This window comes from Pseudophryne corroboree, chromosome 1 (genome assembly GCF_028390025.1).
Source record: "Pseudophryne corroboree isolate aPseCor3 chromosome 1, aPseCor3.hap2, whole genome shotgun sequence".
NCBI lineage: Eukaryota > Metazoa > Chordata > Amphibia > Anura > Myobatrachidae > Pseudophryne > Pseudophryne corroboree.
Genome location: NC_086444.1, coordinates 314,451,483 through 314,478,373, shown reverse-complemented (window position 1 = coordinate 314,478,373; position 26,891 = coordinate 314,451,483). Strand labels below are relative to the sequence as shown.

General features: G+C 48.0%; 1 protein-coding gene across 1 annotated transcript in view; it reads right to left on the bottom strand.

Annotated features, from left to right (window-relative positions):
• ABCB9 (ATP binding cassette subfamily B member 9) overlaps positions 1–26,891 on the bottom strand; it is a 242,092-nt gene that overhangs the window by 164,412 nt on the left and 50,789 nt on the right. Inside the window, exon 3 of the mRNA XM_063964555.1 lies at positions 17,631–17,745. Coding sequence (XP_063820625.1) covers positions 17,631–17,745 — 115 coding nt within the window. The remainder of the gene's footprint in view (positions 1–17,630; positions 17,746–26,891) is intronic.

The following is a 26,891-nucleotide window of genomic DNA, read 5'->3' as shown; positions in this document are numbered from 1 at the left end:
ACTGATGGTACCCCCATGCAGCCGTGCTGGAGCTGCTGCTACAGCTGTGGACGGTATAACCACCCCACCCCCCACCAATGGTACCTTTCATGCTGCAGCTGCGGACGATAGCAATTATCCCACCACCACCACCACCAGGCCAGCAGTCAGTGTAAGCCAGCTCACGCTCCATCCGCCCGACCTCAGCATTCACATGACCCTCCACAGCCGCAGAGGATATCACCCCTCCTGTACCGAACAAGCCACCGCTGCTAGTCCACCGCCGCAGGTTAGCAAAAATAGCCACTGAAGATAGAAATTAGAAAACCTCCCCATGCTGGAGCTGCTACTGAAGAGCAGGTCGGGAGACAGGGGGGGTCAAAATAACCGCCCCTGCTGCAATGCCACTCCCGCAACCACACTCCTCCCCCTTCATCCGGTCACTTGGCCCAGGTGGTCCATGTGGTCAGTGCTGCGTTGCCTTCATGATGCTGGAGCCACCATCGGACACAGATGGCATCCTCTGCATACACGCTGGACAGGTACCGCGGAAGAATTATTATTATTATTATTATTATCCTTTATTTATATGGCGCCACAAGGGTTCCGCAGCGCCCGATTACAGAGTACAAATGCACATAAAAAATAGGAAAACAGTGACTTACAGTTGAATACAATATAGGACAAGTACAGGGCAACTAAGCATAACTACACCAGTAAACATAGAGATAAGTTCCAGGTGGTCAAAAAACTGTGGGATCTGGGCAGTTGAGGATTATTAAAGTAAGAAAAGTATAAGCACATGAGGGAAGAGGGCCCTACTCGTGAGAGCTTACATTCTAAGAATGCGGCTATAATGGACGAGAGGCATCGTGGGACACCGGGTGAAGTGGCTGCGGGCAGATGCTCCTTTGTGGACGTGTTTCAGCTGCCGTCTGCTGTATAGGGAGGCCGCTGGCATCACCGTGTGGACTCACATAATTCGCTGCAGACCTGTCCCTTCCTAATAATAGCCCCATTCTCCCACCTCCCTCTCCCCTTCCCTGATGCCTGTCATACAGGATTGCCACATTTGGTGCTACCGGTATGTTATACACTAAGTAGAGGTAATGGACCCTGGAAGACCCCATGTTCCTAGTATATATTCTATTTAGCTGGGATATTACCCCAGGATACCCCCACCCACAAAGTGAATCTTCCTAAGATATTGTTCCTGCAAACCTCCCCCGCTATTATAAATTCTGTCTAGCTGTGGTTACTGCCCCTGCAACAGTAGCGAATTTACCACTAGGCAACCATTGCAGCCACAAGGACCCGGCAGGTTGTAGGGGGCTTGCCGACAGATCATGGAGTAGGGCGGGTGTCAGCATTCGGAGTCTTAGCTCCAGTGTGGTCCCTGCAGCCTTCCTGTTAGCTGGCTGGTGTGGTTGCGGTGGATAGGAGCTGCGGCAGTGAGGTCCTCCGGTGCGGCTGCCGGGCGTCTGGAGGCTGGGGTCCAGATTCTGGGGAGCGGAGCACAGCAGCCGGAGGTGTATGTTTCCAAGTGTCCTATTGCTGGAGTGCGGCATCTGGGAGGCTGAGGCCAGAGGTAGTGGCTGTGTGCTGGTACCACATGTGTCCTCTGTGCAGAGAGTCGCCATGTTGGAGACCAAGCAAAGCCAATAGGTATCCCAGTTCGCGTCCAGCCAATCCGGTGCTGTTTTACCTTATAAAAAGGGGTTGATGCTTAGCTATGGTGCCAGTGCTTCAAGTTACTTGCTGCTGTAAGGTGCTCATGCTCTGTGCTCCCAGGTTAACCCCTGGTATCCTGGTTCTGTCGTGGCCGCCCGGTGATCAGTCCTGTTATTGCAGTCCTTTGCTCTCAGTCCACGTGCCCTTGTGGCTCTTCAGCTTCGTTTACAAATCACAAGTCATCACCTCATTCAGTGTTCTTCAGCATCGTTTACAAATCAAAAGTCATCACCTCATTTAGTGTTCTTCAGCATGATTTACAAATCACTAGTCATCTCTTCGTTCAGTGTATTTCAGCATCGTTTACAAATCACAAGTCATGTCTTCATTTGGTGTTCTTCAGCATCGGTTACAAATCACAAGTCATCTCCTCATACAGTATATTTCATTATCGTTCACAAGTCACTTTTCCATTCAGTATTTTTCAGCACTATCTACAAGTCACGAACATTTTGTTCTTCAGAAATCACTCGGACTAAGGCCCTCATTCCGAGTTGTTCGCTCGCTAGCTGCTTTTAGCAGCATTGCACACGCTAGGCCGCCACCCTCTGGGAGTGTATCTTAGCTTAGCAGAATTGCGAACGAAAGATTAGCAGAATTGCGAATAGAAAATTCTTAGCAGTTTCTGAGTAGCTCGACACTTACTCCTACACTGCGATCAGCTCAGCCCGTTTAGTTCCTGGTTTGACGTCACAAACACGCCCTGAGTTCGGCCAGCCACTCCCCCGTTTCTCCAGACACTCCCGCGTTTTATCCTGGCACGCCTGCGTTTTTCCGCACACTCCCAGAAAACGGCCAGTTTCCGCCCAGAAACACCCACTTCCTGTCAATCACACTCCGATCACTTCAACGATGGAAATTCTTCGTTCGGACGTGAGTAAATCTACTAAGTTTTGAGCTAAAATACTTAGCGCATGCGCACTGCGTACCATGCGCATTTTCGCCTTAATCGCTCCGTTGCGAAAATCAGCAACGAGCGAACAACTCGGAATGACCCCCTTATCTCCTAGTTGTGGTGTATTATTGAAGTCTCATTAAAACTTAATTAATCTTTCTTCTGTGTATTGCTCTCAGTCATTGCCCTCATTACTTACCCCTCCAACTTTTCAGTCCATGAGTAAGAACTATGGGGGGTCATTCTGACCAGATCGCACGCTGCTGAAGGCCGTTGGGCCGCTACGTTCGCCTCTGCCTGATTGACAGGCAGAGGCGGTTGCTGGGCGGGAAGGGGGGGGGGGGGGGGGCGGAACGGCAGCATTTGGCCGCCGTTTCGTGGGCGTGGTCCAGCCAACGCAGGCGTGGCTGGACCGAATGGGAGGCAGGCCGCTGTGGCTGCGTGACGTCACAGGCAGCCGCTGCGGCCCGGGGAGCGACGAGTAGCTTCCGGCCAGCACGTTAAAGCTGCGCTGGTCGGGAGCTACTCTTGAAGTGCAAAGGCATCGCCGCTGTGCCTTTGCACTTCTGCGGGGGGGGTGGCATTGACATGCGGGGCGGACTAGCCCTGTGCTGGGCGTCTCCCCGCATGTCCGTGTGAATGATCGTAGCTGTGATAAATTTAGCACAGCTACGATCATCTTGGAATGACCCCCTATATTCAGCCACCTCGTTTCCTTCCTTTGCCGAAAGCTGCTCCCTCAGTCAATTGTCAGATCCTCAACTCTAGCCGAGCATGACAGTAAGCACTGGCCCCATGGATCCGATGAGTGATCAGGCTTCTGGGGGTGACGCAGGCTCAGACATACTGTCACGTTTAAATAAGCAGGAAGCTACGCAAACTCAAATCGTGCAGTTTATGCAAAGTATGTCAGCCCGTCTCGACTCTCTCCATGCAGTAATAGCTGTACCTCAAGTGCCAGCTCCCATTTCTACCACTCCAGTTCTAACAGCTCCTGTGCCAGTTCCACTTACACAGTTGCAAACTTCACCTAGTAAGTTTAACGGTACTCCAAAGCAATGCCGCGGTTTCCTCAACCAATGTGAGATTCAGTTTGAGTTACAGTCTGTGAATTTCCCAACCGCCCGGACCAGGATAGATTATATTATTTCTCTGCTTACCGGTCAGGCATTAGAATGGGCATCTCCTCTGTGGTAGAGAGCGGATCCCATTCTTTCAAATTACTCCAAATTTGTATCAACTTTCCGAAAGATTTTCTACAAACCCGGGCGGGACTTCTTCAGCTGCTTTGGAGATTCTGCGTTTGCGACAGGGAACCCTCCTCCTCTCCTCCGAACTTGGTTGGAACGAAGAAGCTCTCATAGCAGCTTTCTGGAATGGTCCTTCAGACAAGATTAAGGACGATCTAGCCACCCTAGACATTCCAGACAAGTTGGACAAACTAATCTCTCTGTGCAACAAGCTGGATCTGAGGTATAGAGTGCGTTGCCTAGAAAGATCAAAGTCAGACCGTCCGAGACTTCGGTTGCTCCTCTTCCTAGACCATCTTCTCCATCCGCAGTGGAACCCATGCAGGTTAACCAGTCCCATCTCACTGATGAAGAACGACAAAGGCGGAGATGAGGAAACCTCTGTATGTATTGCGGAGCGGCTGATCCCTTTGTCAAGTCTTGCAGTCATCAACCGGGAAACTCCTGCTCCTAACTTATGCAGGGGAGGTTACGTTAGAATTCTCCTCGGAATTACCGCTCAGGAATGAATCTGTGCTTACCACTTGTCTAGAGCTTCCCTCTTCTTCTTTTTGTTTCTGCACTACTTGACTCTGGAGCAGCTAAGAGTTTTATAACCTTGGCACTAGTCAAGCGAACCGAAATTCAGACGGTGAAGTTTGATCGTCCTATTTCAATCACTGCAGTTGATGTAAGTTACATCCCCAAAGGAATCATTACTCACCGCACTGTTACTCTCAAATTAAAGATTGGAGCTCTTCACTCAGAAAACATCTTTCCTAGTAATTCCTAAAGCCTCTCAAGAATTAATTCTCGGATACCCTTAGCTACATAGACATAATCCCCACATCAATTGGCAGACAATGGATGTGTTCGCTTGGGGTGAGCCTTGCTTCCACGAGTGCTTGGCGTCTGTGAAACCTCTTTGTAATTTGAATACTGCTGAACACCCAGTAGTCTATCAGGACTTTCAAGATGTCTTTAGCAAACAGGGAGCTGACACTCTGCCTCCCGATCGTAGTTGGGACTGTCCCATTGATTTGATACCTGGCAAGAAGTCGAATATACCCGTTATCCCTTCCAGAGACCCAGGCCATGTCAGACTACGTTTAGGAAAACCTCAGTAAAAGGTTTCAGTCGCCCCTCTTCCTCTCTGGCCGGGGCAGGTTTCTTTTTTGTGAAAAAGAAGGATGGGGGTCTGCGGCCATGCATAGACTATTGAGGGTTAAATAAGATCACTGTGAAGAACAGATATCCTCTGCCCCTGATTCCTGAGTTATTTGATCGTGTGAAAGGGGTCAAAGTTTTCACTAAGCTGGACCTTCAGAAGCTTATAACCTGATACACATTCGTTCTGGAGATGAATGGAAGACCGCCTTTAACACCCGGGACGGGCATTACGAGTATCTAGTTATGCCCTTTGGTCTCTGCAATGCCCCGATGGTCTTCCAGAACTTTGTGAACGAGATATTCAGAGATCTTCTTTATAGTTGTCTAGTGGTATACTTGGCTGATATTCTAATTTTTTCTCAAGATTTGAAGGTCCATTGTGAGCAAGTCAAAGAGGTCTTAAGCCATCTTAGGAAGAATCATCTTTTTTGCAAGTTAGAAAAGTGCACCTTCGAGGTACCCTTCATCGCCTTTCTCAGTTATGTCATCTTCGGACAGGAGCTACAGATGGATTCAACCATGGTCCAAGCGATTTGTGATTGGACTCTTCCTGCCACTCTAAAAGGGATCCAACGATTTCTTGGCTTTGCCAACTTTTACAGAAAAATTATCAAGAATTACTCAATTATCGCCCCAATTACCATGTTAACCAGGAAAGGAGCCATTCCTTCAATATGGCCACCCAAGGCTCTGAAAGCCTTCACATACTTAAAAGAGGCCTTTATGTCCGCTCCAATTCTTCGCCAACCTGATCTCAATCGCCCCTTTCAGGTGGAAGTAGATGCTTCTTCGCTGGCAGTCAGGGCAGTTCTTTCTCAGCTCTTCGAAGATAAGAAGTCATCATTGTGCATATTTTTCTTGAAATTTTTCCTAAGCAGAGCAAAATTATTCTATTGGGGAACAAGAACTGTTGGCCATAAAATTAGCTTTTGAAGGGTGGCGATATTTATTAGAGGGAGATCAACACAGAATCTTCTGTACCTCCAGACAACATGTTGTTTAAACCCACAGCAAGCCAGGTGGGCTCTATTCTTCTCTCGGTTCTCCTTCAAACTCTCTTACCACCCAGGAGCCTTAAATTGAAGAGCAGATGCACTTTCTCGTTCTTTTCAAATGGATGATTCACTCGACTCCTCTGAGAAACAATTTATTCTGAATCCGGCATCATTTGCTTCAACTCATACTGTTCCTCTTCCTCCGGGAGAACTTTTTTGGCACCAAAACTTAGCAGGAAATTGCTTACGTGGGCTCATTCTTCCCCTTTTATGGGTCATGCCAGTGGTCTTAAGACTCTCAAGTTCATTCAACAATTCTACTGGTGGCTTCATCTTAAAACGGATGTCTTAGAATTTGTAGCAGCCTGTTCCAAGTGTGCTCAACATAAAAGTCCACGTACATCTCTTTCGGGTCTTCTTCATCCACTTCCAATACCTCAAAAGCCTTGGACTCACATCTCTATGGATTTCATAACCGATTTGCCAGTCTCCAGAGGGCACAACACCAGTTGTATCATTGTGGACTGATTTTTGAAGATGGCTCACTTCATACCCCTCATCGGTCTTCCCTCTGCTCCTCTCCTATCCAAACTGTTTTTCTCAGAGATTTTCCATTTGCATGGTCTCCTACAGGAAATAGTTTCTGATCGGGGTCCTCAATTCGTTGCCAAGTTCTAGAAAGCTCTCAGCTCTTGTCTAGGAATCAAGTTGAACTTCTCTTCAGCCTATCATCCCAAGACTGAAGGACAGACTGTCAACCAGGATCTGGAAACTTTCTTACGGATGTTCATGTCTCCTGCTCAGGATGACTGGATGGATTACCTCCCATTTGCTGAGTTCGTACACAATAACCTATATTATTCTTCTACCAATTCCACTCCTTTCTTCATTAACTACGGTTTTCATACACGAGGTCCTTCCTTCGAATCTCTTCCAGCTCTTGAGGTTCCTGCTGCTGAATTCACTCTGTCAGTTCACTGAGATTTGGGGACAAATTCATAAGGCGCTACTTAAGACTTCCCAGAAATATAAGACCTACGCCGATTGGAAACAGAGGGCTGTTCCTAGTCTCAAAGTGGGAGTTCGTGTTTGGATATCCACCAGAAACCTCAGACTGAAAGTTCCTACCAAAAAGTTTGCTCCAAGATTCATCGGTCCATATCCTATTGAAAGAGTGTTGAATCCTGTTTCTTACAAAGTGAAACTGCCTCCCTATTTGACAATTCCCAATGCCTTTCACATTTCTCTGCTAAAGCCTCTTGTACTAAATCATTTTCGGGCAGCTTTCCCTAAACCTCCCAAGGTTCAAGCCGCTCAAAATAAGGAATTCGAGGTTCATAAGATTCTTGACTCCCGCAAGAGGTATGGTCGTCTCCAGTATCTCATAGATTGGAAAGGATATGGTCAGGAGGAAAGATCTTAGGTGGCTGCAGGGGATGCTCATGCTCCAAGACTGATTCGTGCCTTTCATGCCAAGAATCCCACTAAGCAGCGTGGGTGTTCAGAGACCACCTTAAAAAGGGGGGGTACTATCAGCATTCAGAGTCTTACCTCCGGTTCTGGTCCCTGCAGCCTCCCTGTTAGCTGGCTGGTGTGGCTGCGACTAATAGGAGCTGCGGCAGCGAGGTCCTCTGGTGCGGCTGCCATGCGTCTGGAGGCCAGGGTCCGGGTCTTGGGGAATGGAGCATGGCAGCCGGAGGTGTGTGTTTCCAAGTGTCCTATTGCTGGAGTGCGGCATCTGGGAGGCTGAGGCCAGAGGTAGTGGCTGTGTGCTGGTTCCACATGTGTCCTCTGTGCAGGGAGTCGCCATGTTGGAGACCAAGCCAAGCCAATAGGTATCCCAGTTCGCATCCAGCCAATCCGGTGCTGTTTTTCCTTATAAAAAGGGGTTGATGCTTAGCTATGGTGCCAGTGCTTCAAGTTACTTGCTGCTGTAAGGTGCTCATGCTCTGTGCTAACCCCTGGTATCCTGGTTCTGTGCAGGTTGCCCGGTGGTCCGTTATGTTATTGCAGTCCTTTGCTTCCAGTCCACCTGCCCTTGTGGTTTAACTGCTGGGTCCTCTATCTGGTAGAGGGTCTCCGTTTGCTGTCAGTGCTCACAGTGATCCTCTCGTCAACATCGTTCTTCAAGTCATCTCGTCATTCAGTGTTCTTTAGCATCATTTACAAATCACAAGTCATCTCTTCCTCCAGTGTATTTCATTATCGTTTACAAATCACAAGTCATCTCTTCATTCACTGTATTTCAGCATCATTTACAAATCACAAGTCACTTCTCCATTCAGTATTTTCCAGCACTATCTACAAGTCACGAACATTTTGTTCTTCAGAACTCACTCGGACTTAGCTCCTGGTTGTGGTCTCATTAAAACTGAATTAATCTTTCTTCAGTGTATCGTTCTCAGTCGTTGCCCTCATTACTTACCCCTCTTCATCTTCGGGCCAACTCTTCAATCCATGAGTAAGAACTATGGGGGTCATTCCGAGTTGTTCGCTCGCAAGCTGCTTTTAGCAGCTTTGCACACGCTAAGCCGCCGCCTACTGGGAGTGAATCTTAGCATATTAAAATTGCGAACGGAAGATTAGCAGAATTGCGAATAGACACTTCTTAGCAGTTTCTGAGTAGCTCCAGACTTACTCGGCATCTGCGATCAGTTCAGTGCTTGTCGTTCCTGGTTTGACGTCACAAACACACCCAGCGTTCGCCCAGACACTCCCCCGTTTCTCCAGCCACTCCCGCGTTTTTCCCTGAAACGGTAGCGTTTTTTCACACACTCCCATAAAACGGCCTGTTTCCGCCCAGAAACACCCACTTCCTGTCAATCACATTACGATCACCAGAACGAAGAAAAAACCTCGTAATGCCGTGAGTAAAATTCCTAACTGCATAGCAAATTTACTTGGCGCAGTCGCACTGCGGACATTGCGCATGCGCATTAGCGACTATTCGCTCCGTTGCGACAAAAAATTAACGAGCGAACAACTCGGAATGACCCCCTATATTCAGCCACCTCGTTTCCTTCCTTTGCCAAAAGCTGCTCCCTCAGTCACTTGTCAGTTGTCAGATCCTCAACTCAAGCCGAGCGTGACAGAGGGCATTTCTGATTTAACATTAAAATGTCCAAGAGCTGGGCTGGCTGAATACTCCCAGCAGGCTGTCAGTGACTAGATAGCTGCCAGGTGTGATTTTAAGGGCAGCACAGACGGTGTAATGATTAGTATTACTGCCTCACAACATTCAGGTCATGGGTTTAATTCCCATCATGGCCCCAACTGTGTGGCGCTTGTATATTCTCCCCATACTTGCATGGGTACTCCGGTTTGCTCCCACAATCCAAAAATATACTGATAGGGTAACTGGCTCCCAACAAACCTAACCCTAGCGTGAATGTGTACAAGTGGTAGGGAATATAGGGCCTAATTCAGATATGATCGCAGCTGCAAATTTGTTAGCAGTTTGGCAAAACCATGGGGGTAATTCCGAATTGATCGCTGCATCAAATTTGTTAGCAGTTGGGTAAAACCATGGCCCTCATTCCGAGTTGTTCGCTCGCTAGCTGCTTTTAGCAGCATTGCACACGCTAAGCCGCCGCCTACTGGGAGTGAATCTTAGCTTAGCAGAATTACGAACAAAAGATTCGCATAATTGCGAATAAAAATTTCTTTGCAGTTTCTGAGTAGCTCGACACTTACTCCTACACTGCGATCAGTTCAGTCAGTTTCGTTCCTGGTTTGACGTCACAAACACACCCAGCGTTCGCCCAGACACTCCCCTGTTTCTCCAGCCACTCCCACATTTTTCCCAGAAACGGCAGCGTTTTTCCGCACACACCCATAAAACGGCCAGTTTCCGCCCAGAAACACCCACTTCCTGTCAATCACACTCCGATCACCAGAACGATGAAAAATCCTCGTTATGCCGTGAGTAAAATACCTAACTTTTGAGTAAAAAAACTAACCGCATGCGCTCTGCGAACCTTGCGCATGCGCAGTAAGCGACTAATCGCAATATAGCGAAACTCGGCAACGAGCGAACAACTCAGAATGAGGGCCCATGTGCACTGCAGGGGGGCAGATATAACATTTGCAGAGAGAGTTAGATTTGGGTGGGTTATATTGTTTCTGTGCAGGGTAAATACTGGCTGGTTTATTTTTACACTGCAATTTAGATTTCAATTTGAACACACGACACCCAAATCTAACTCTCTCTGCAAATGTTATATCTGCCACACCTGCAGTGCAAATGGTTTTGCCCAACTGCTAACAAACTTGATGCTGCGATCAACTCCGAATTACCCCCCATGTGCACTGCAAGGGGGACAGATATAACATGTGCTGAGAGAGTTATAGGCCCTACACACTGGCCGATTTGTTTGAAAGATATGAACGATCTCGTTCATAAATGAACGAGAACTCGTTCATATCTTTTAGTGTGGAGGCTCCAGCGATGAACGATGCGCGGCCCCGCGCTCGTTCATCGCTGGTCCCCCGTCGGCTGTACATGCAGGCCAATATGGACGATCTCGTCCATATTTGCCTGCACTTCAATGGAGCCGCGTGACGGGGGGAGTGAAGAAACTTCACTCCCCCCATCACTGCCCCCCCCCCCCCCCCCCCCCCGCCGCCGGATCGCTCGTCGCCCGTTTCCGCCGTCGGGCAGCTCGGCGGCGGATCGGCCAGTGTGTAGGGCCCTTTAGAGTTGGGTGGGTTATTTTGTTTCTGCGCAGGGTAAATACTGCCTGCTTTATTTTTACACTGCAATTTAGATTTCAGTTTGAACACACCCTACCCAAATCTAACTCTCTCTGCACATGTTATATCTGCCCCACCCCCCCTGCAGTGCACATGGTTTTGCCCAGTTGCTAACAAATTTGCTGCTGTGATCAGATCTGAATCATAGATTGTAAGCTCCACTGGGGAAGGGACTGATGTGAATGGCCAAATGTTCTCTGTAAAGCGCTGCGGCATATGTGTGTTATATAAATAACTGGTAATAAATGATAATCAATAAACTAGTACAACTACCATCCGCCTGCTATAATCTGCTGCGAGCAGATTGGGGAGCATACACTGACTGGGGGGTGGCATAATGAGCAGGGACCTGTCTTGCACAATTGGTGGGGGAGCAAACTGAGGAAGGGGGGCCCGAAATCGGTGGCTTGCTTAGGGGGTGAGGTCTAATGATAATAAGGTCTAAATCCGCCTCTGTCTACAAGAAGCAGGTGATAGAGTTGTGGTGGGTGTCCAGTGTCCCCTGTGGAATCAGGGAAAAGGATTTTCCGGTAGGTACCAAAATCCCATTTTCTCTATCATCCACTAGGGGACACTGGAAGCTTACGCTGGCGACGTCCTAAAGTCTTCCACCTGGGTTGGAGAGCTCTGAGGAACCTGCAGAACTAATTGACCAAATTGAGAGGCCGTAGCTGCAAATGTGTCAAAACGATAAAACTTAATAAAAGTATTGGAAGAAGACCAAGGGGCCGCGTGGCAAAGCTGTAGGGTGGAAGCACCTCGACGCGTCGCCCAAGATGTACCCAACGATCTGGTGGAATACACTGCAATGGAGGATGGAGGCTGCAATTTCTTGCTGATGTATGCCTGCCGGATGGTCAAACAAATCCAGCGAGCCAACGTCTGTTTAGATGCCGGCCATCCCCGTTTGGCAGCATCGTACAAGACGAACAACGTATCTGATTTTCATACAAAAGCTGTCCTATCAACATAAACATGCAAGGCCCTGACCACATCCAGTGTGGAGAAATGTCCGGATACTTCTCGAAAAGCCGGAACTACAGTACAATAGGTTGATTAATATGGAACGCAGACACCACTGTAGGAAGAAAGGTAGCTTGAGTACGAAGTTCCGCTCTATCCTCATGAAACACTAGGTATGAAGGTTTGCATGACAGTGCGCACAATCCCGAGACTCGGCGAGCAGATGCCAATGCAAGCAAAAGAACAGTCTTTCATGTAAGAAAATGAATATCCACTTCCTCCAGCGGTTCAAACGTGGACGACAGAAGGAAGGATAACACCAAATTGAGATCCCACGGAGCTGTAGGTGGGACAAAAGGCGGTTGAAGTCTGAGCGCACCCTGAAGAAACGTTTGAACCACCGGCAGTAGTGCAAGACGTCGTTGGAATAAATTGGAGAGAGCAGAAATTTGAACCTTTAATGAACCCAAACGGAAACCCGCTTCTAGTCCTGATTGAAGGAAAAGTTAGAGTCTAGAGAGCCAAAACAAACTTGAAGGAATCTGACGACTCTGACACCAAGAAACGTGAGAGCGTCAAATGCGGTGATAATGATCTGCCGTAACCGGTTTCCTAGCTCGTAACATGGTTGGGATGACAGATCTAGGAATGCCCTTGCGTCTCAGGATAGCGGTTTCAACAGCCACGCAGTCAAATGCAGCTGCATTAAATTGGGGTGTAGAAATGGACCTCGTAGCAGAAGATCCGGCCAGAGCGGTAGAGACCATGGTTCCTCCGCCAGAAGTAGTTGCAGATCCGAGAACTAGCTTCTTCGCGGCCAGTCTGGCGCCATCAGAATGACCCTGACTGATTTGAGTTTTACACGTCTTAGAACACGAGGGAGAAGCGGAATGGGTGGAAATATGTACACACGGTCGAAATCCCATGGGTCGTGAGTGCATCCACTGCTTCTGCTGCTGTATTTCGCGTTCTGGACACGTACCCTGGCAGTTGATGATTCAGCCATGATCCCATGAGACTGATCTGAGGTCTGCCCCACCTTTGAATGAGATCTTGGAACACCTCCGGGTGTAGTGACCACTGTCCCGGGTGAATGTCCTGGTGGCTGAGATAATCCGCCTCCTAGATGTCTACTCCTGGGATGAAGACGGTGGATGGAATCACCCAATTTGTCTCTGACCAATGTAAGATCCGGGATGCCTCCTTCATCGCCAGTTAACTGCGCGTTCCACCCTGTCTGTTGATGTACGCAACAGCCGTTGCATTGTCGGATTGTACCCGAACATGGCGAGCTCAAAGAATGTAAGAAGCCGCCATCAGAGCGTTGTAGTAGTTCCAGTGCATTTATGGGCAATTGACTTTCCTGGGATGACCACCGTCCTTGGAAGTGATAGTCCAGGACCACCGCACTCCAACCTCTGAAACTCTCGTTCGTCGTGAGAATTGTCCAATTCCAAATTCCGAAACAACGTCCAGCTATGAAGTTGTTGATTTGGAGCCACCAGAGAAGCGACATCCGTGTTCATGGAGATAAGTGGACCTGTCGATGGAGTTGTAGGTGAGAACCCGACCACTGAGACAGTAGGTCCAGTTGAAATGGTCTGGAGTAGAAATGGCCCAATTGTAGTGCTTCAAAGGCCACTACCATCTTTCCCAAAAGACGAACACAAAGGTGTAACGACACCCATTTCGGCTTTAAGACCAACTGGACCATCTGATGGATGTCCTGTGCTTTGTCCATTGGTAGAATGACTCTCTGCAGTTTTGTGTCGAGAATCAATCCCAGAAATTGAAGCTGTTCAGTCGGAATCAGCTGTGATTTGTCGAAATTGATGATCCACCCATGATGTATTAACATCTCTGCAGGAGCTAACAGGGTCGACTGTAGTGGTGCCATGATTAACAAATCGTCCAGATAAGGAACGATGGTGACACCCAAGGATCGTAAATGGGCGATTATCACAAACATGACTTTGGTGAAGATTTGGGGTGCCGAGGATAATTCGAACGGTAGAGCTCAAAACCGATAATATGGCAAACCACAGGTAGGCTTGATGCGGTTCCCAAATGGGGATATGCAGATATGCATCCTTTATATCCAAGGGGATCAGGTACTCCTCTGGTTCCAGGTTCGCTCTCACGGATTGAATGGATTCCATCTTGAAGCGATAAACGATCAGGTTTTAAAGGGATTTAAATTTAGGATCGGCATGACAGATTCGTCTGGTTTGGGGACCACAAAAAAATATTTTAATAGAATCTCCGACCCCTCTGATTCAATGGGACTGGTACCAATATTCGATACGAGTAGTGATTGTATGGCTCTCTGTAAAACTGCCTCTCTGTCTGGAGATATCGGTAGTCCTGTTGTGAAGAACCGGGTTGGAGGGAAAATTGAAAATTCTATTTTGTATCCCGATGACACCAAACGATGAATCCAAGGATCCGATGATGTTTGTGTCAGCATCCGGAGTCTTACATCCGGTTCTGGTTCCTGCAGCCTTCCTGTTAGCTGGCTGGTGTGGCGGATAGGAGCTGCGGCAGCGAGGTCCTCCGGTGCGGCTGCCGGGCATCTGGAGGCCGGGTTCCGGGTCCTGGGGAGCGGGGCATGGCAGCCGGAGGAGGCTGTTTCCAAGTGTCCTGTTGCTGGAGTGTGGCGTCTGGGTGGCTGAGGCCAGAGACAGTGGCTGTGTGCTGGTTCCACATGTGTCCTCTGTGCAGGGAGCCGCCATGTTGGAGACAAAGCCAAGCTAATGGGTATCCCAGTTTGCGTCCAGCCAATCTGGTGCAGTCTTCCCAAGTAAAAGGGGGTTGATGCTTAGCTATGGTGCCAGTGCTTTTAGTTACTTGCTGCTGTAAGGTGCTCAAGCTCTGTGCTCCCAGGTTAACCCCCGGTATCCTGGTTCTGTCATGGCCGCCCGGTGATCAGTTCTGTTATTGCAGTCCTTTGCTCTCACTCCACTTGCCCTTGCGGTTTAACCGCTGGGTCCCCTATCTGGTAGAGGGTCTCCGTTTGCTGACTGTGCTCTCAGCAATCCTTTCTTCAGCATCGTTTACAAATCACAAGTCATCACGTCATTCAGTGTTCTTCAGCATCGTTTACAAATCACAAGTCATCACCTCATTCAGTGTTCTTCAGCATTGTTTACAAATCACAAGGCATCTCTTCAGTGTTCTTCAGCATTGTTTACAAATCCCAAGTCACTTCTTCATTCTTCAGCATTGTTTACAAGTCATGAACATTTCGTCCTTCAGAATTCACTTCGACTTATCTCCTACTTGCTGTGTATGATTGAGGTCTCAGTAAAACTAAATTAAGCTTTCTTCTGTATCGTTCTCGGTCACTGTCCTCATTGCCTACCCCTCTTCATCCTTGGGCCTAAGTCTTCAATCCATGAGTAAAAACTACATTCAGCCACCTTGTTTCCTTCCTTTGACGAAAGCTGCTCCCTCAGTCAATTATCAGTCGTCAGATCCTCAACTCAAGCTGAGCGTGACAGTTTGTAACCAAACGTGTTGGAATGTCAGGAGGCGAGCACCCACCTTTGGAGCCCCCAGGTGGGTTGGCAACCCATCATGCCACCGGTTTCTCTGTTGTCTTGGGCTGTGGATGACGCACCACTGTGTGTGGATGACCTCTGGCTGTACCTCCTCTTCCGGGTTGTCTTCAGTATGCCGACTGACGGGATCCCGACAGCCGGCATACCGACACTTATTCTCCCTCGTGGGGGTCCACGACCCCCCTGGAGGGAGAATAAAATAGCGTGGCGCGCGTATCTCAAAACATGATGGGCAGGTCGAACACAAAAGCTTCCCAGAAGCTCTATTCCTCTACTCAGTGCAACACTAAATTTACCCTCACAAATCCGCAGGGAAACTCTTCCTTGTGCGAGTCGTGTTCTATAACAGACTCAAACAAGCCTGATGTTTCTAATACTCCACCTTGGGTTTCGATTCTAACCAGATCCGTGGCTGTTTTATCGGCAGAATTGGCAGAGTCCCGTAGATAAGAACCGGCCTGGGCCAAGGACTTAGCTAAGTCCATGGAAGGTCTTGTTACTGTTATGGGGTCTTCTAGTAGACCTTCTCCCATTAGGCAGAAGCATCCTCTTCTTGCAATACTTCAATCTGATTAATCAGACAATGACCAACCGCACCACCACGACGTGGAGGAAGGTGAATGGGAGGTGGTTCTGGAGGAGCCAGTACAGGACACGGACTCCGGTGCACAGGGAGTGGAACCCTTGGTTCTACCAGTAAAGAAGGTCTTAAATTTTCCAGAGTATCCTGTACCTGAACCAAAGGAATTTCAATTGTTTGGTGAACAAATAACTTCTTCAGTAGTCTCCCCTTTCTCCACCAACCAGCTTACCACCCCAGCGTACTCACGACCTTGGGATGTGTAGAGTTGCTGTTGTTGGAATGAGATTTCTAGTCACTGCAGCTGTTGGATACTTGTTCCACAATCACCATAGCTGTTTATCTGTGGTGAACTGTAGCACCTGTGCTGTGTCCTTGAAGAAGTAACCTTGTGTTCTTTGATGAACAAAGGTACAGTTATCAGTGAATAATTAAACTCTGTGGGTGGGATGTACTATCAATGATCGCGGGTCATCGCAATGATGCTAATCGCATATGTACTAACATATGCGATTAGTATCGAAAAGCGATGCCAGGTGTGTCCTGCGATCAGTGATGGTCCGCAGGATAGGGTTTGTGGCAGCCCCGGGAGGTGACGTGTGCAGGCAGTCCCCGTGCTCCTCCTTCTTTCCCCTGCAGCTGGAAGGAGATGAGGCTGTGCTGCGGGGGAAAAGGAAGAGGGGGGCCGGGGGAGCTAGGTTGTCGTGAGCAGCGCAGGTCGGCGGCGGGATGCGGCGGCAGTAAGATGCCCATAGGCTTCTATAGGGTATCGCCATCCCCGGCGGCGTAAACCCGGCTGCGGGGTCTTTGTACATATGAAAATGCTGTAAAACCCCCCAAAACAGGGGTTTTACGGCATTTTCCCTTTAGTACATCCCGCCCTGTGAGAGCTTCTGCAGCTATGCAGTTTATTATGCTGTTACCCCTACAGAGAAAGGCGCCATTGTGAGGCTCCTCCCTCCTTGCTGTATGATGTAATGTGCCAGCACCAGCCCTAATGGCCGCCCGAGTACCCGGGATTACACCCTGCAGCGCGCGCTTACCCAAAGAGAGAGGAATCCTGACTGCCGGGATGCGCCTGTGAGAAGGAGCAGAGCCGGCGAGCGTCCGCTGTACAGCCTGCTCTGTGACCGCAGTGGCACTGTGCTCTGCTGGCCCGCCAATACAAGTGGGGAGACCGCGATCGCGCTGGCCGGAGGGAGGGGGGAGCGGAGGACATACTCACAGTGACCCGGAGACGGTGTTAGCACCTTTAGTGGTGCTGCAGCCGTTAAGGATGCAGGTGTAGCAGGAGCTTTAGAACAGCCCTGGTAACCTGTTTGCACTGTATATGTGCAAAGACCAGAAGCCCTGGTAGATGCAGCAGAGGTATGGTGTATAAGAACAGAATCAAGTATTAAAACAAAATAAAACCAAAGAAAAAGAAAAATACCTAAGAAAAAGCTGGAGCCAGCTCCAGGGTATGCCGACTTCCTAAGGCACATTTTCTAACTGGGGGATGATGGGTACTAGAGGAGGAGGAGCTACACACTTTTCTAAATTAATATGTGCCTATCTCCAAGCAACCAAGCCTCCATACCCAGCGTAAGCTTACAGTGTCCCCTAGTGGATGAAAGAGAAATTTACAATGCAAATGTTTTGTTTTCTAACAGCTGTCAGTATGCATTGTTGTATTGTTGTATTTCACTTAAGGTGTGGTGCTGTTGTTACTATGAAACTTATATGTTGCAGAGAAGCATATCTCGTCAGAAGATGAGTAGTGAACTAGAATATTACCTCCCCACAGCCAGAACTGCTAGTATAACAACCGCGCTGGAAAACTGCTTCAAACTTCTTTGGACGACAATACCATCTATGACCAGTCCTGTGTAATATGGACTGAATATTTCTCCTGTGATAAAGGAAAACTGCATTTGTAAACTGTTAACTAGCCCCTTCAAAAACAAGAGGCTTTTAGTAGCCCTGGCTGCCTTAACCCTGTTTATTATCCAAAATCAAAAGCACAATAATCTCTTCAGAGATACTGGGCCGGATGTAACGACGCACAAGATCTCGGAAAAATTTTGCCCTGTAAGTGAGCACCCCTTTAAAGAAAAAACCTCAGAGATTGGCCGACAATCTCCGACAATCTCGGGCGTCGTTACATCCAGCCCAGTATCATAAGAGAAGATACTGGTATTAAACTTGGTACACACTATACAATTATCTGTCAGATAATCTGCCAGATCTGGCTGGTTGGAATGAAAATCTGGAAATGGATGAGAGCAAATTACAATCTATCATTTGTTCTCAAACACTGGAAAACTAACAAAACCTGTTGTTCATACAAATTGGTTAAACACAAATTTAACCAACTTGGATGAATGACTGTTTTTGACAGTTTTGCTGTGTTTGGGAACAAATGATAGATTGTAATTTGTTCTCATCCATTACCAGATTTTTATTCCAACCAGCCAGATTTTTTTTGTAGTAGAAATAAAGCATTAATGGTTTGCAAAAATAAATATATATAAATAAATAAATATAGTTTTGTATGATTATTGTATCTGTATAAATGTTGTGGGTATGGGACTCAGGGTCGACATATATTAGGTCTACACCTATTGGTCGACAGTGAGTAGGTCGACACAGAAAATAGGTGAACAAGGTCGACATGGAAAAAGGTCGGCATGAGTTTTTTATGTTAATTTGGTGTCGTTTTCTCCGTAAAGTGACCGGGAACCCCGGCTTCGCTCACCATGCTTTGGGCAAGGTGCTTTGCTGCGCTCAGCACAGGTTACAGTTTCCAATTGTAGTCCACGTGTATCGTAAAGTCTGAAAAAGTCCAAAAAAAGAATAAAATGTGAAAAACCCATGTTGACCTAATGGCCGTGTTGACCTTTTTCTGGTGTTGACCTAGTCCAGTGGTTTCCAAACTTTTTTGAATCACGGCGCCCTAGAATATCAGAATTGTTTTCATGGCACCCCTAGGCCAAAAATTTCTTATTGAGAAATTTAGAAAGAAATATTATATTAAGTAGATCGCGTTTATAATATGTCATCCTTAGGGTCAGTTGTGTGGTGAGGGACAAGATTTGCTTCTGTTTGGCCACATATTTTATGACTGGCAGCCACCAGCACTGGTTTTGCCTGTTATATTGACCATTAATAATTTGAATTGGTCCTGGACCACCAACCCAGGGCACCCCTGCAAGTGTCCCGAGGCACCCCAGGGAGCCACGGCACACATTTTGGGAACCTCTGACCTAGTCAATGTCGACCTAAGGTGTGTCAACCCAGAGTCCTTTTATATATATATATATATATATATATATATATATATACACTGCTCAAAAAAATAAAGGGACCACTTAAACAACACAATGTAACTCCAAGTCGATCACACTTCTGTGAAATCAAACTGTCCACTTAGTAAGCAACACTGATTGATAATCAATTTCACATGCTGTTGTGCAAATGGAATAGACAACAGGTGGGAATTATAGGCAATTAGCAAGACACCCCAATTAAGGAGTTGTTCTGCAGGTGGTGACCACAGACCACTTCTCAGCTCCTATGCTTTCTGGCTGATGTTTTGGTCCCTTTTGAAAGCTGGCGGTGCTTTCACTCTAGTGGTAGCATGAGACGGAGTCTACAACCCACACAAGTGGCTCAGGTAGTGCAGCTCATCCAGGATGGCACATCAATGCGATCTGTGGCAAGAAGGTTTGCTGTGTCTGTCAGCGTAGTGTCCAGAGCATGGAGGCGCTACCAGGAGACAGGCCAGTACATCAGGAGACGTGGAGGAAGCCGTAGGAGGGCAACAACCCAGCAGCAGGACCGCTACCTCCGCCTTTGTGCAAGGAGGAACAGGAGGAGCACTGCCAGAGCCCTGCAAAATGACCTCCAGCAAGCCTAAACTGTGCATGTGTCTACTCAAACAATCAGAAACAGACTCCATGAGGGTGGTATGAGGGCCCGACGTCCACAGGTGGGAGTTGTGCTTACAGCCCAGCACCGTGCAGGACGTTTGAAATTTGCCAGAGAACACCAAGATTGGCAAATTCGCCACTGGCGCCCTGTGCTCTTCACAGATGAAAGCAGGTTCTCACTGAGCACATGTGACAGACGTGACAGAGTCTAGAGATGCCAAGGAGAACGTTCTGCTGCCTGCAACATCCTCCAGCATAACCGGTTTGGCAGTGGGTCAGTAATGGTGTGGGGTGGCATTTCTTTGGGGGGCCGCACAGCCCTCCATGTGCTCGCCAGAGGTAGCCTGACTGCCATTAGGTACCAAGATGAGATCCTCAGACCACTTGTGAGACCATATGCTGGTGCGGTTGGCCCTGGGTTCCTCCTAATGCAAGACAATGCTAGACCTCATGTGGCTGGAGTGTGTCAGCAGTTCCTGCAAGACGAAGGCATTGATGCTATGGACTGGCCCGCCCTTTCCCCAGACCTGAATCCAATTGAGCACATCTGGGAAATCATGTCTCGCTTCATCCACCGCCACGTTGCACCACAGACTGACCAGGAGTTGGCGTATGCTTTAGTCCAGGTCTGGGATGAGATCCCTCAGGAGACCATCCGCCACCTCATCAGGAGCATGCCCAGGCGTTGTAGGGAGGTCATACAGGCACGTGGAGGCCACACACACTACTGAGCCTCATTTTGACTTGTTTTAAGGACATTACATCAAAGTTGGATCAGCCTGCAGTGTGTTTTTCCACTTTAATATTGAGTGTGACTCCAAATCCAGACCTCCATGGGTTAATAAATTTGATTTCCATTGATAATTTTTGTGTGATTTTGTTGTCAGCACATTCAACTATGTAAAGAACAAAGCATTTAATAAGAATATTTCATTCATTCAGATCTAGGATGTGTTATTTTAGTGTTCCCTTTATTTTTTTGAGCAGTGTATATCCTAAGAGAAGACAGAGTGGCCTGTGAGGAAACTGGCCCATGAAGAGCAGCACCCCATAGATTTATATTGGCACAATCATATTCAAATGCTGTACATAGCAATAATCCGTTAGTGAACAGCTCTTAAAAGTGTTTTATGTGTCAAAGATTAGATTCTTCCCCTTAATTTAATAGGTAAACGTGTTTTGTGGGGAACATTAATATTAACTGGGATTGTCTGCACACCATTAGACTAGATAATATTACACTCCCCCAGGTATCTATATAAACATTTTATGACAACCAGTCCCATCTAAGTACCCGTCTGTACCTCCAAATCCCCACTCTGTACTAGCCTGCACCCCAAGTTAGTAAATTATGCCTGCCTGGGGCTCAAATATATTATACCATTATGTTCCCCAACAACCACCCTGTACCACTCAACACTAAACACAATCACTCTTTACCTTATATCTTTTACTACACCTCAGTCTATACTTCCTCCCCCTTTGCCATCATTTACCCTTACATGTAGTAATGTAGGGGTACTTAATACCCCGATAAAACTAAAAAGTGATTTGTTGAACACTGTATTTCTGTTCCTTACCATACCACAGCTATTGTATTGGCCAAATGTCTAATTTGTCATTTTAGATCGTATTATTGATCCTGGGAGTAGATTTAAATTGTTAGCACTGCAAATTCATAACATCAATAATATCTATCTCTAAGGGGTCCTCCAAGGCTATGTCATGTTTCCAATTACCATAATGAAACAAAAATTAAATATATACTATGTTTAGATGTGTCCTCTTGATTTAATGCACATTGGGCCTGATTCAGAGTTGTATGCAAACCCAATGGTTTGCGTTCAACTCCAGTGGTGGGTGGATGATGCATACGCAGCACCAATTCTAGCATGTACAGAACGAGTACTGCATGATTGACAGGCTGCGGTCATTAGGAGGCAGTGCTGGGCAGTGTTCCCGGAAATGGGAGAGCATTGTTCCCATTTTTTGGGAGTGTCAAAACCAGAATTACTGGCCTTGGTAAAGCAGATGAGGTGTCAGTCTGAGCATCCTAATGCTGGGTACACATTAGACAATGTGCAAATGACGTGATGCTTGTCATGATTTCCATTCCTCCCCAGAACAATTGATATAGGGGGTAATTCAGACCTGATCGCTCGCTAGCGTTTTTGCAGCGCTGCGACCAAGTCAGAATTGTGCATGCGTATGCACCGCAATGCGCAGGTGCGCCGCTCAGGTACAAAGCGGGTCGTTGCTGTGTGTTTATGGGTGTCAACTGACCGTTTTCTGGGAGTGATTGAAAAAATGCAGGTGTGTCCAAGCGTTTGCAGGGTGGGTGTCTGACGTTAATTCCGGTCCCGGACAGGCTGAAGTGATCGCAGCGGCTGAGTAAGTCCTGGGCTACTCAGAAACTGCAATAAATATTATTGTACTGCTCGGCTGCACATGCGTTCACACACTTACACAGCTAAAATACGCTCCCCTGTAGGCGGCGACTATCTGATCGCAGCGCTGCAAAAAACTGCTAGCAAGCGATCAGGTTTGAATTACCCCCATAGTGCGTACACAATGAGCAATCCTTCAAACGACCCATTGATATTTCTTGCATCTTATTATATATATATTTCTCTTACGTCCTAGAGGATGCTGGGGACTCCGTAAGGACCATGGGGAATAGACGGGCTCCGCAGGAGACATGGGCACTATAAAGAAACTTTAGAATGGGTGTGCACTGGCTCCTCCCTCTATGCCCCTCCTCCAGACCTCAGTTAGAGAAACTGTGCACAGATGAGACTGGGTGCTTTCAGGGGAGCTCTCCTGAGTTTCTCTGTAATAAAGAATTTTGTTAGATTTTTTATTTTCAGGGAGTCCTGCTGGCAACAGGCTCCCTGCGCCGTGGGACTGAGGAGAGAGAAGCAGACCTACTTCAGTGATAGGCTCTGCTTCTTAGGCTACTGGACACCATTAGCTCCAGAGGGATCGGAACGCAGGTCTCACCCTAGCCGTTCGTCCCAGAGCCGCGCCGCCGTCCTCCTTGCATAGCCGGAAGATAGAATTCGGGTGAGTATACGAAGAAAGAAGACTTCACAGGCGGCAGAAGACTTCGGATCTTCACTGAGGTAACGCTGCGCGCCATTGCTCCCACACACACACACAGGCACGGATGGGTGCAGGGCACAGGGGGGGCGGCCTGGGCAGCAATAATCCTCTTGGCTGGCATAAACGGTATATTCGGCTATGGCATTATAATATACAATCCCCCGCCAGGTTTTTTTTTTATTTTGAGCGGGGCGGAGCTTGATCCCACAGCACTAACCAGCGCCATTTTCTCCACAGCACGCTGCTGAGAAGCTGGCTCCCCGGACTCTCCCCTGCTGAACACGGTGACAGAGGGCTTTGAAGGAGGGGGGGGGGCACATAATTTGGGCGCAGTTAATATATATGTATATATAAAAAAAGCGCTATATATATCTGGGAATTGTGTTTCCAGGTTCATTGGCGCTGGGTGTGTACTGGCATACTCTCTCTCTCTCTCTCCAAAGGGCCTTGTTGGGGGAACGGTCTGCAGATTAGAGATTTCCCTGAGTGTGTGGGGTGTCGGTACGTGTGTGACGGCATGTCTGAAGCGGAAGGCTCTTCTAGGGAGGAGGTGGAGCAAATGAGTGTGGTGTCTCCGTCGGCAACGCCGACACCTGATTGGTTGGATATGTGGAATGTTTTAAATGCAAATGTGAATTTATTACACAAAAGGTTGGACAAAGCGGAGTCCAGGGTAAATACAGGGAGTCAATCCCTGCCTTTCACTATGTCACAGGGCCCTTCTGGGTCTCAAAAGCGCCCACCATCCCAAGTAGCAGACAGTGATACCGATACGGATTCTGACTCCAGTGTCGACTATGATGATGCGAGATTGCAGCCGAGATTGTCAAAAATTATTCATTATATGATTATTGCAATAAAAGATGTGTTGCATATCACAGATGACCCCTCTGTACCTGACACGAGGGTCCACATGTTTAAGGAAAAGAAACTTGAGGTTACTTTCCCCCCTTCACATGAGCTAAATGAGTTGTTTGAAAGGGCTTGGGAAACTCCAGACAAGAAACTGCAGATTCCCAAAAGGATTCTTATGGCGTATCCTTTCCCGGCTAAGGACAGGATACGGTGGGAATCCTCCCCCAGGGTGGACAAAGCGTTGACGCGCTTATCCAAAAAGGTGGCGCTGTCATCTCAAGATACCGCAACCCTCAAGGATCCTGCGGATCGCAGGCAAGAGACTACCTTGAAGTCAATTTACACACATACTGGTACATTACTCAGACCGGCGATAGCGTCGGCTTGGGTTTGTAGCGCTGTAGCAGCAATTTCTGCTAGGCGAGCCCTGTGGACCAGACAATGGACAGGTGATGCCGACTCAAAGAAGCATATGGAGGTTTTGCCTTACAAGGGTCAGTACTTATTTGGGGAAGGTCTCACGGACTTGGTTTCCACAGCTACTGCAGGTAAATCCACTTTTTTACCTTATGTTTCCTCACAGCAAAAGAAAACGCCACATTATCAGATGCAGTCCTTTCGGTCGCATAAATCCAAGAGAGTACGGGGATCTTCCTTCCTCGCCAGAGGTAAGGACAGAGGGAAAAAGCTGGCAACTACAGCTAGTTCCCAGGACAGAAGTCCTCCCTGGCTTCTACAAAATCCACCGCATGACGCTGGGGCTCCGCTGAGGGAGTCCGCCCCAGTGGGGGCACGTCTTCGACTTTTCAGCCACGTCTGGATTCAATCATAGGTGGATCCCTGGGCAAAAGACATTGTTTCCCAGGGTTACAAGCTGGAATTCGAAGAGGTGCCTCCTCGCCGGTTTTTCAAATCGGCCCTACCAGCTTCTTTCCCGGAGAGGGAAGTAGTTTTAAATGCAATTCAAAAACTGTGTCTTCAACAAGTGGTGGTCAAAGTTCCCCTGCTTCAACAGGGGACGGGGTACTACTCAACCCTGTTTGTGGTCCCGAAACCGGACGGTTCGGTCAGACCCATTCTGAATTTAAAATCCTTAAACCTATACTTGAAAAGGTTCAAATTCAAGATGGAATGGCTCAGAGCGGTCATCGCCAGCCTGGAGGGGGGGGGGGGGGATTATATGGTGTCCCTGGACATAAAGGATGCATACCTTCATGTCCCCATATATCCTCATCAGGCGTTCCTGAGATTTGCTGTACAGGATTGTCATTACCAATTTCAGACGTTGCCGTTTGGGCTTTCCACAGCCCCGAGGATTTTCACCAAGGTAATGGCGGATATGATGGTGCTCCTGCGCAAGCAGGGAGTCACAATTATCCCGTACTTGGACGATCTCCTAATAAAAGCGAGATTGAGAGAACAGTTGCTGAACAGCGTATCACTCTCCCTGAGGGTGTTGCAGCAGCACGGCTGGATTCTCAATCTACCAAAGTTACAGTTGGTTCCAACGACCCGTTTGCCTTTCTTAGGCATGATTCTGGATACGGAACAAAAAAGGGTTTTTCTCCCGATGGAAAAGGCCCAGGAACTCCAGAACGTGGTCTTGGACCTGTTAAAGCCAAAAAGGGTGTCGGTCCATCAATGCACTCGAGTTCTGGGAAAGATGGTGGCGTCTTATGAGGCCATTCCATTCGGCAGGTTCCATGCGAGGACCTTTCAGTGGGACCTTCTGGACAAGTGGTCCGGGTCACATCTACATATTCATCAGATGATCAGCCTGTCCCCCAGGGCCAGGGTATCTCTCTTGTGGTGGCTGCAGAGTGCTCACCTTCTAGAGGGTCACAGGTTTGGCATTCAGGACTGGGTTCTGGTGACCACGGACGCGAGCCTCCGAGGATGGGGAGCAGTCACACAGGGAAGAAACTTCCAGGGTCTGTGGTCAAGCCAGGAGGCTTGTCTACACATCAACGTACTGGAATTGAGGGCCATATACAACGGCCTACGTCAAGCGGATATTTTCTTCGCGACCTACCGATTCTGATTCAGTCAGACAACGTCACGGCAGTGGCTCATGTAAACCGCCAAGGCGGAACAAGGAGCAGAGTGACAACGGCGGAAGCCACCAAAATTCTTCGCTGGGCGGAAAATCATGTAAGCGCTCTGACAGCAGTCTTCATTCCGGGAGTGGACAACTGGGAAGCAGACTTCCTCAGCAGACACGATCTCCATCCAGGAGAGTGGGGACTTCATCAAGAAGTCTTTGCAGAAATTGCAAGTCAGTGGGGACTGCCTTAAATAGACATGATGGCGTCACGTCTCAACAAAAAGCTCCCGAGGTATTGTGCCAGGTCAAGGGACCCTCAGGCGGTAGCAGTGGACGCCCTGGTGACTCCGTGGGTGTTTCAGTCGGTCTATGTGTTCCCTCCTCTTCCTCTCATCTCAAAAATATTGAGAATCATAAGACGAAAAGGAGTACAGGCAATTCTCATTGTTCCAGATTGGCCTCGAAGGGCCTGGTATCCGGATCTGCAGGAAATGCTCACAGAAAATCCGTGGCCTCTTCCTCTCAGAGAGGACCTGTTGCAACAGGGACCTTGTCTGTTCCAAGACTTACCGCGGCTGCTTTTGACGGCATGGCGGTTGAACGCTGGATCCTAGCTGAAAATAAGAATTTACTCACCGGTAATTCTATTTCTCGTAGTCCGTAGTGGATGCTGGGTACTCCGTAAGGACCATGGGGAATAGACGGGCTCCGCAGGAGACTGGGCACTCTAAAAGAAAGATTAGGTACTATCTGGTGTGCACTGGCTCCTCCCTCTATGCCCCTCCTCCAGACCTCAGTTAGGGAAACTGTGCCCGGAAGAGCTGACACTACAAGGAAAGGATTTGGAATCCAGGGTAAGACTCATACCAGCCACACCAATCACACCGTACAACTCGTGATAACTATACCCAGTTAACAGTATGAATAACAACTGAGCCTCACTGAACAGATGGCTCATAACAATAACCCTTTAGTTAAGCAATAACTATATACAAGTATTGCAGAAAATCCGCACTTGGGACGGGCTCCCAGCATCCACTACGGACTACGAGAAATAGAATTACCGGTGAGTAAATTCTTATTTTCTCTGACGTCCTAGTGGATGCTGGGTACTCCGTAAGGACC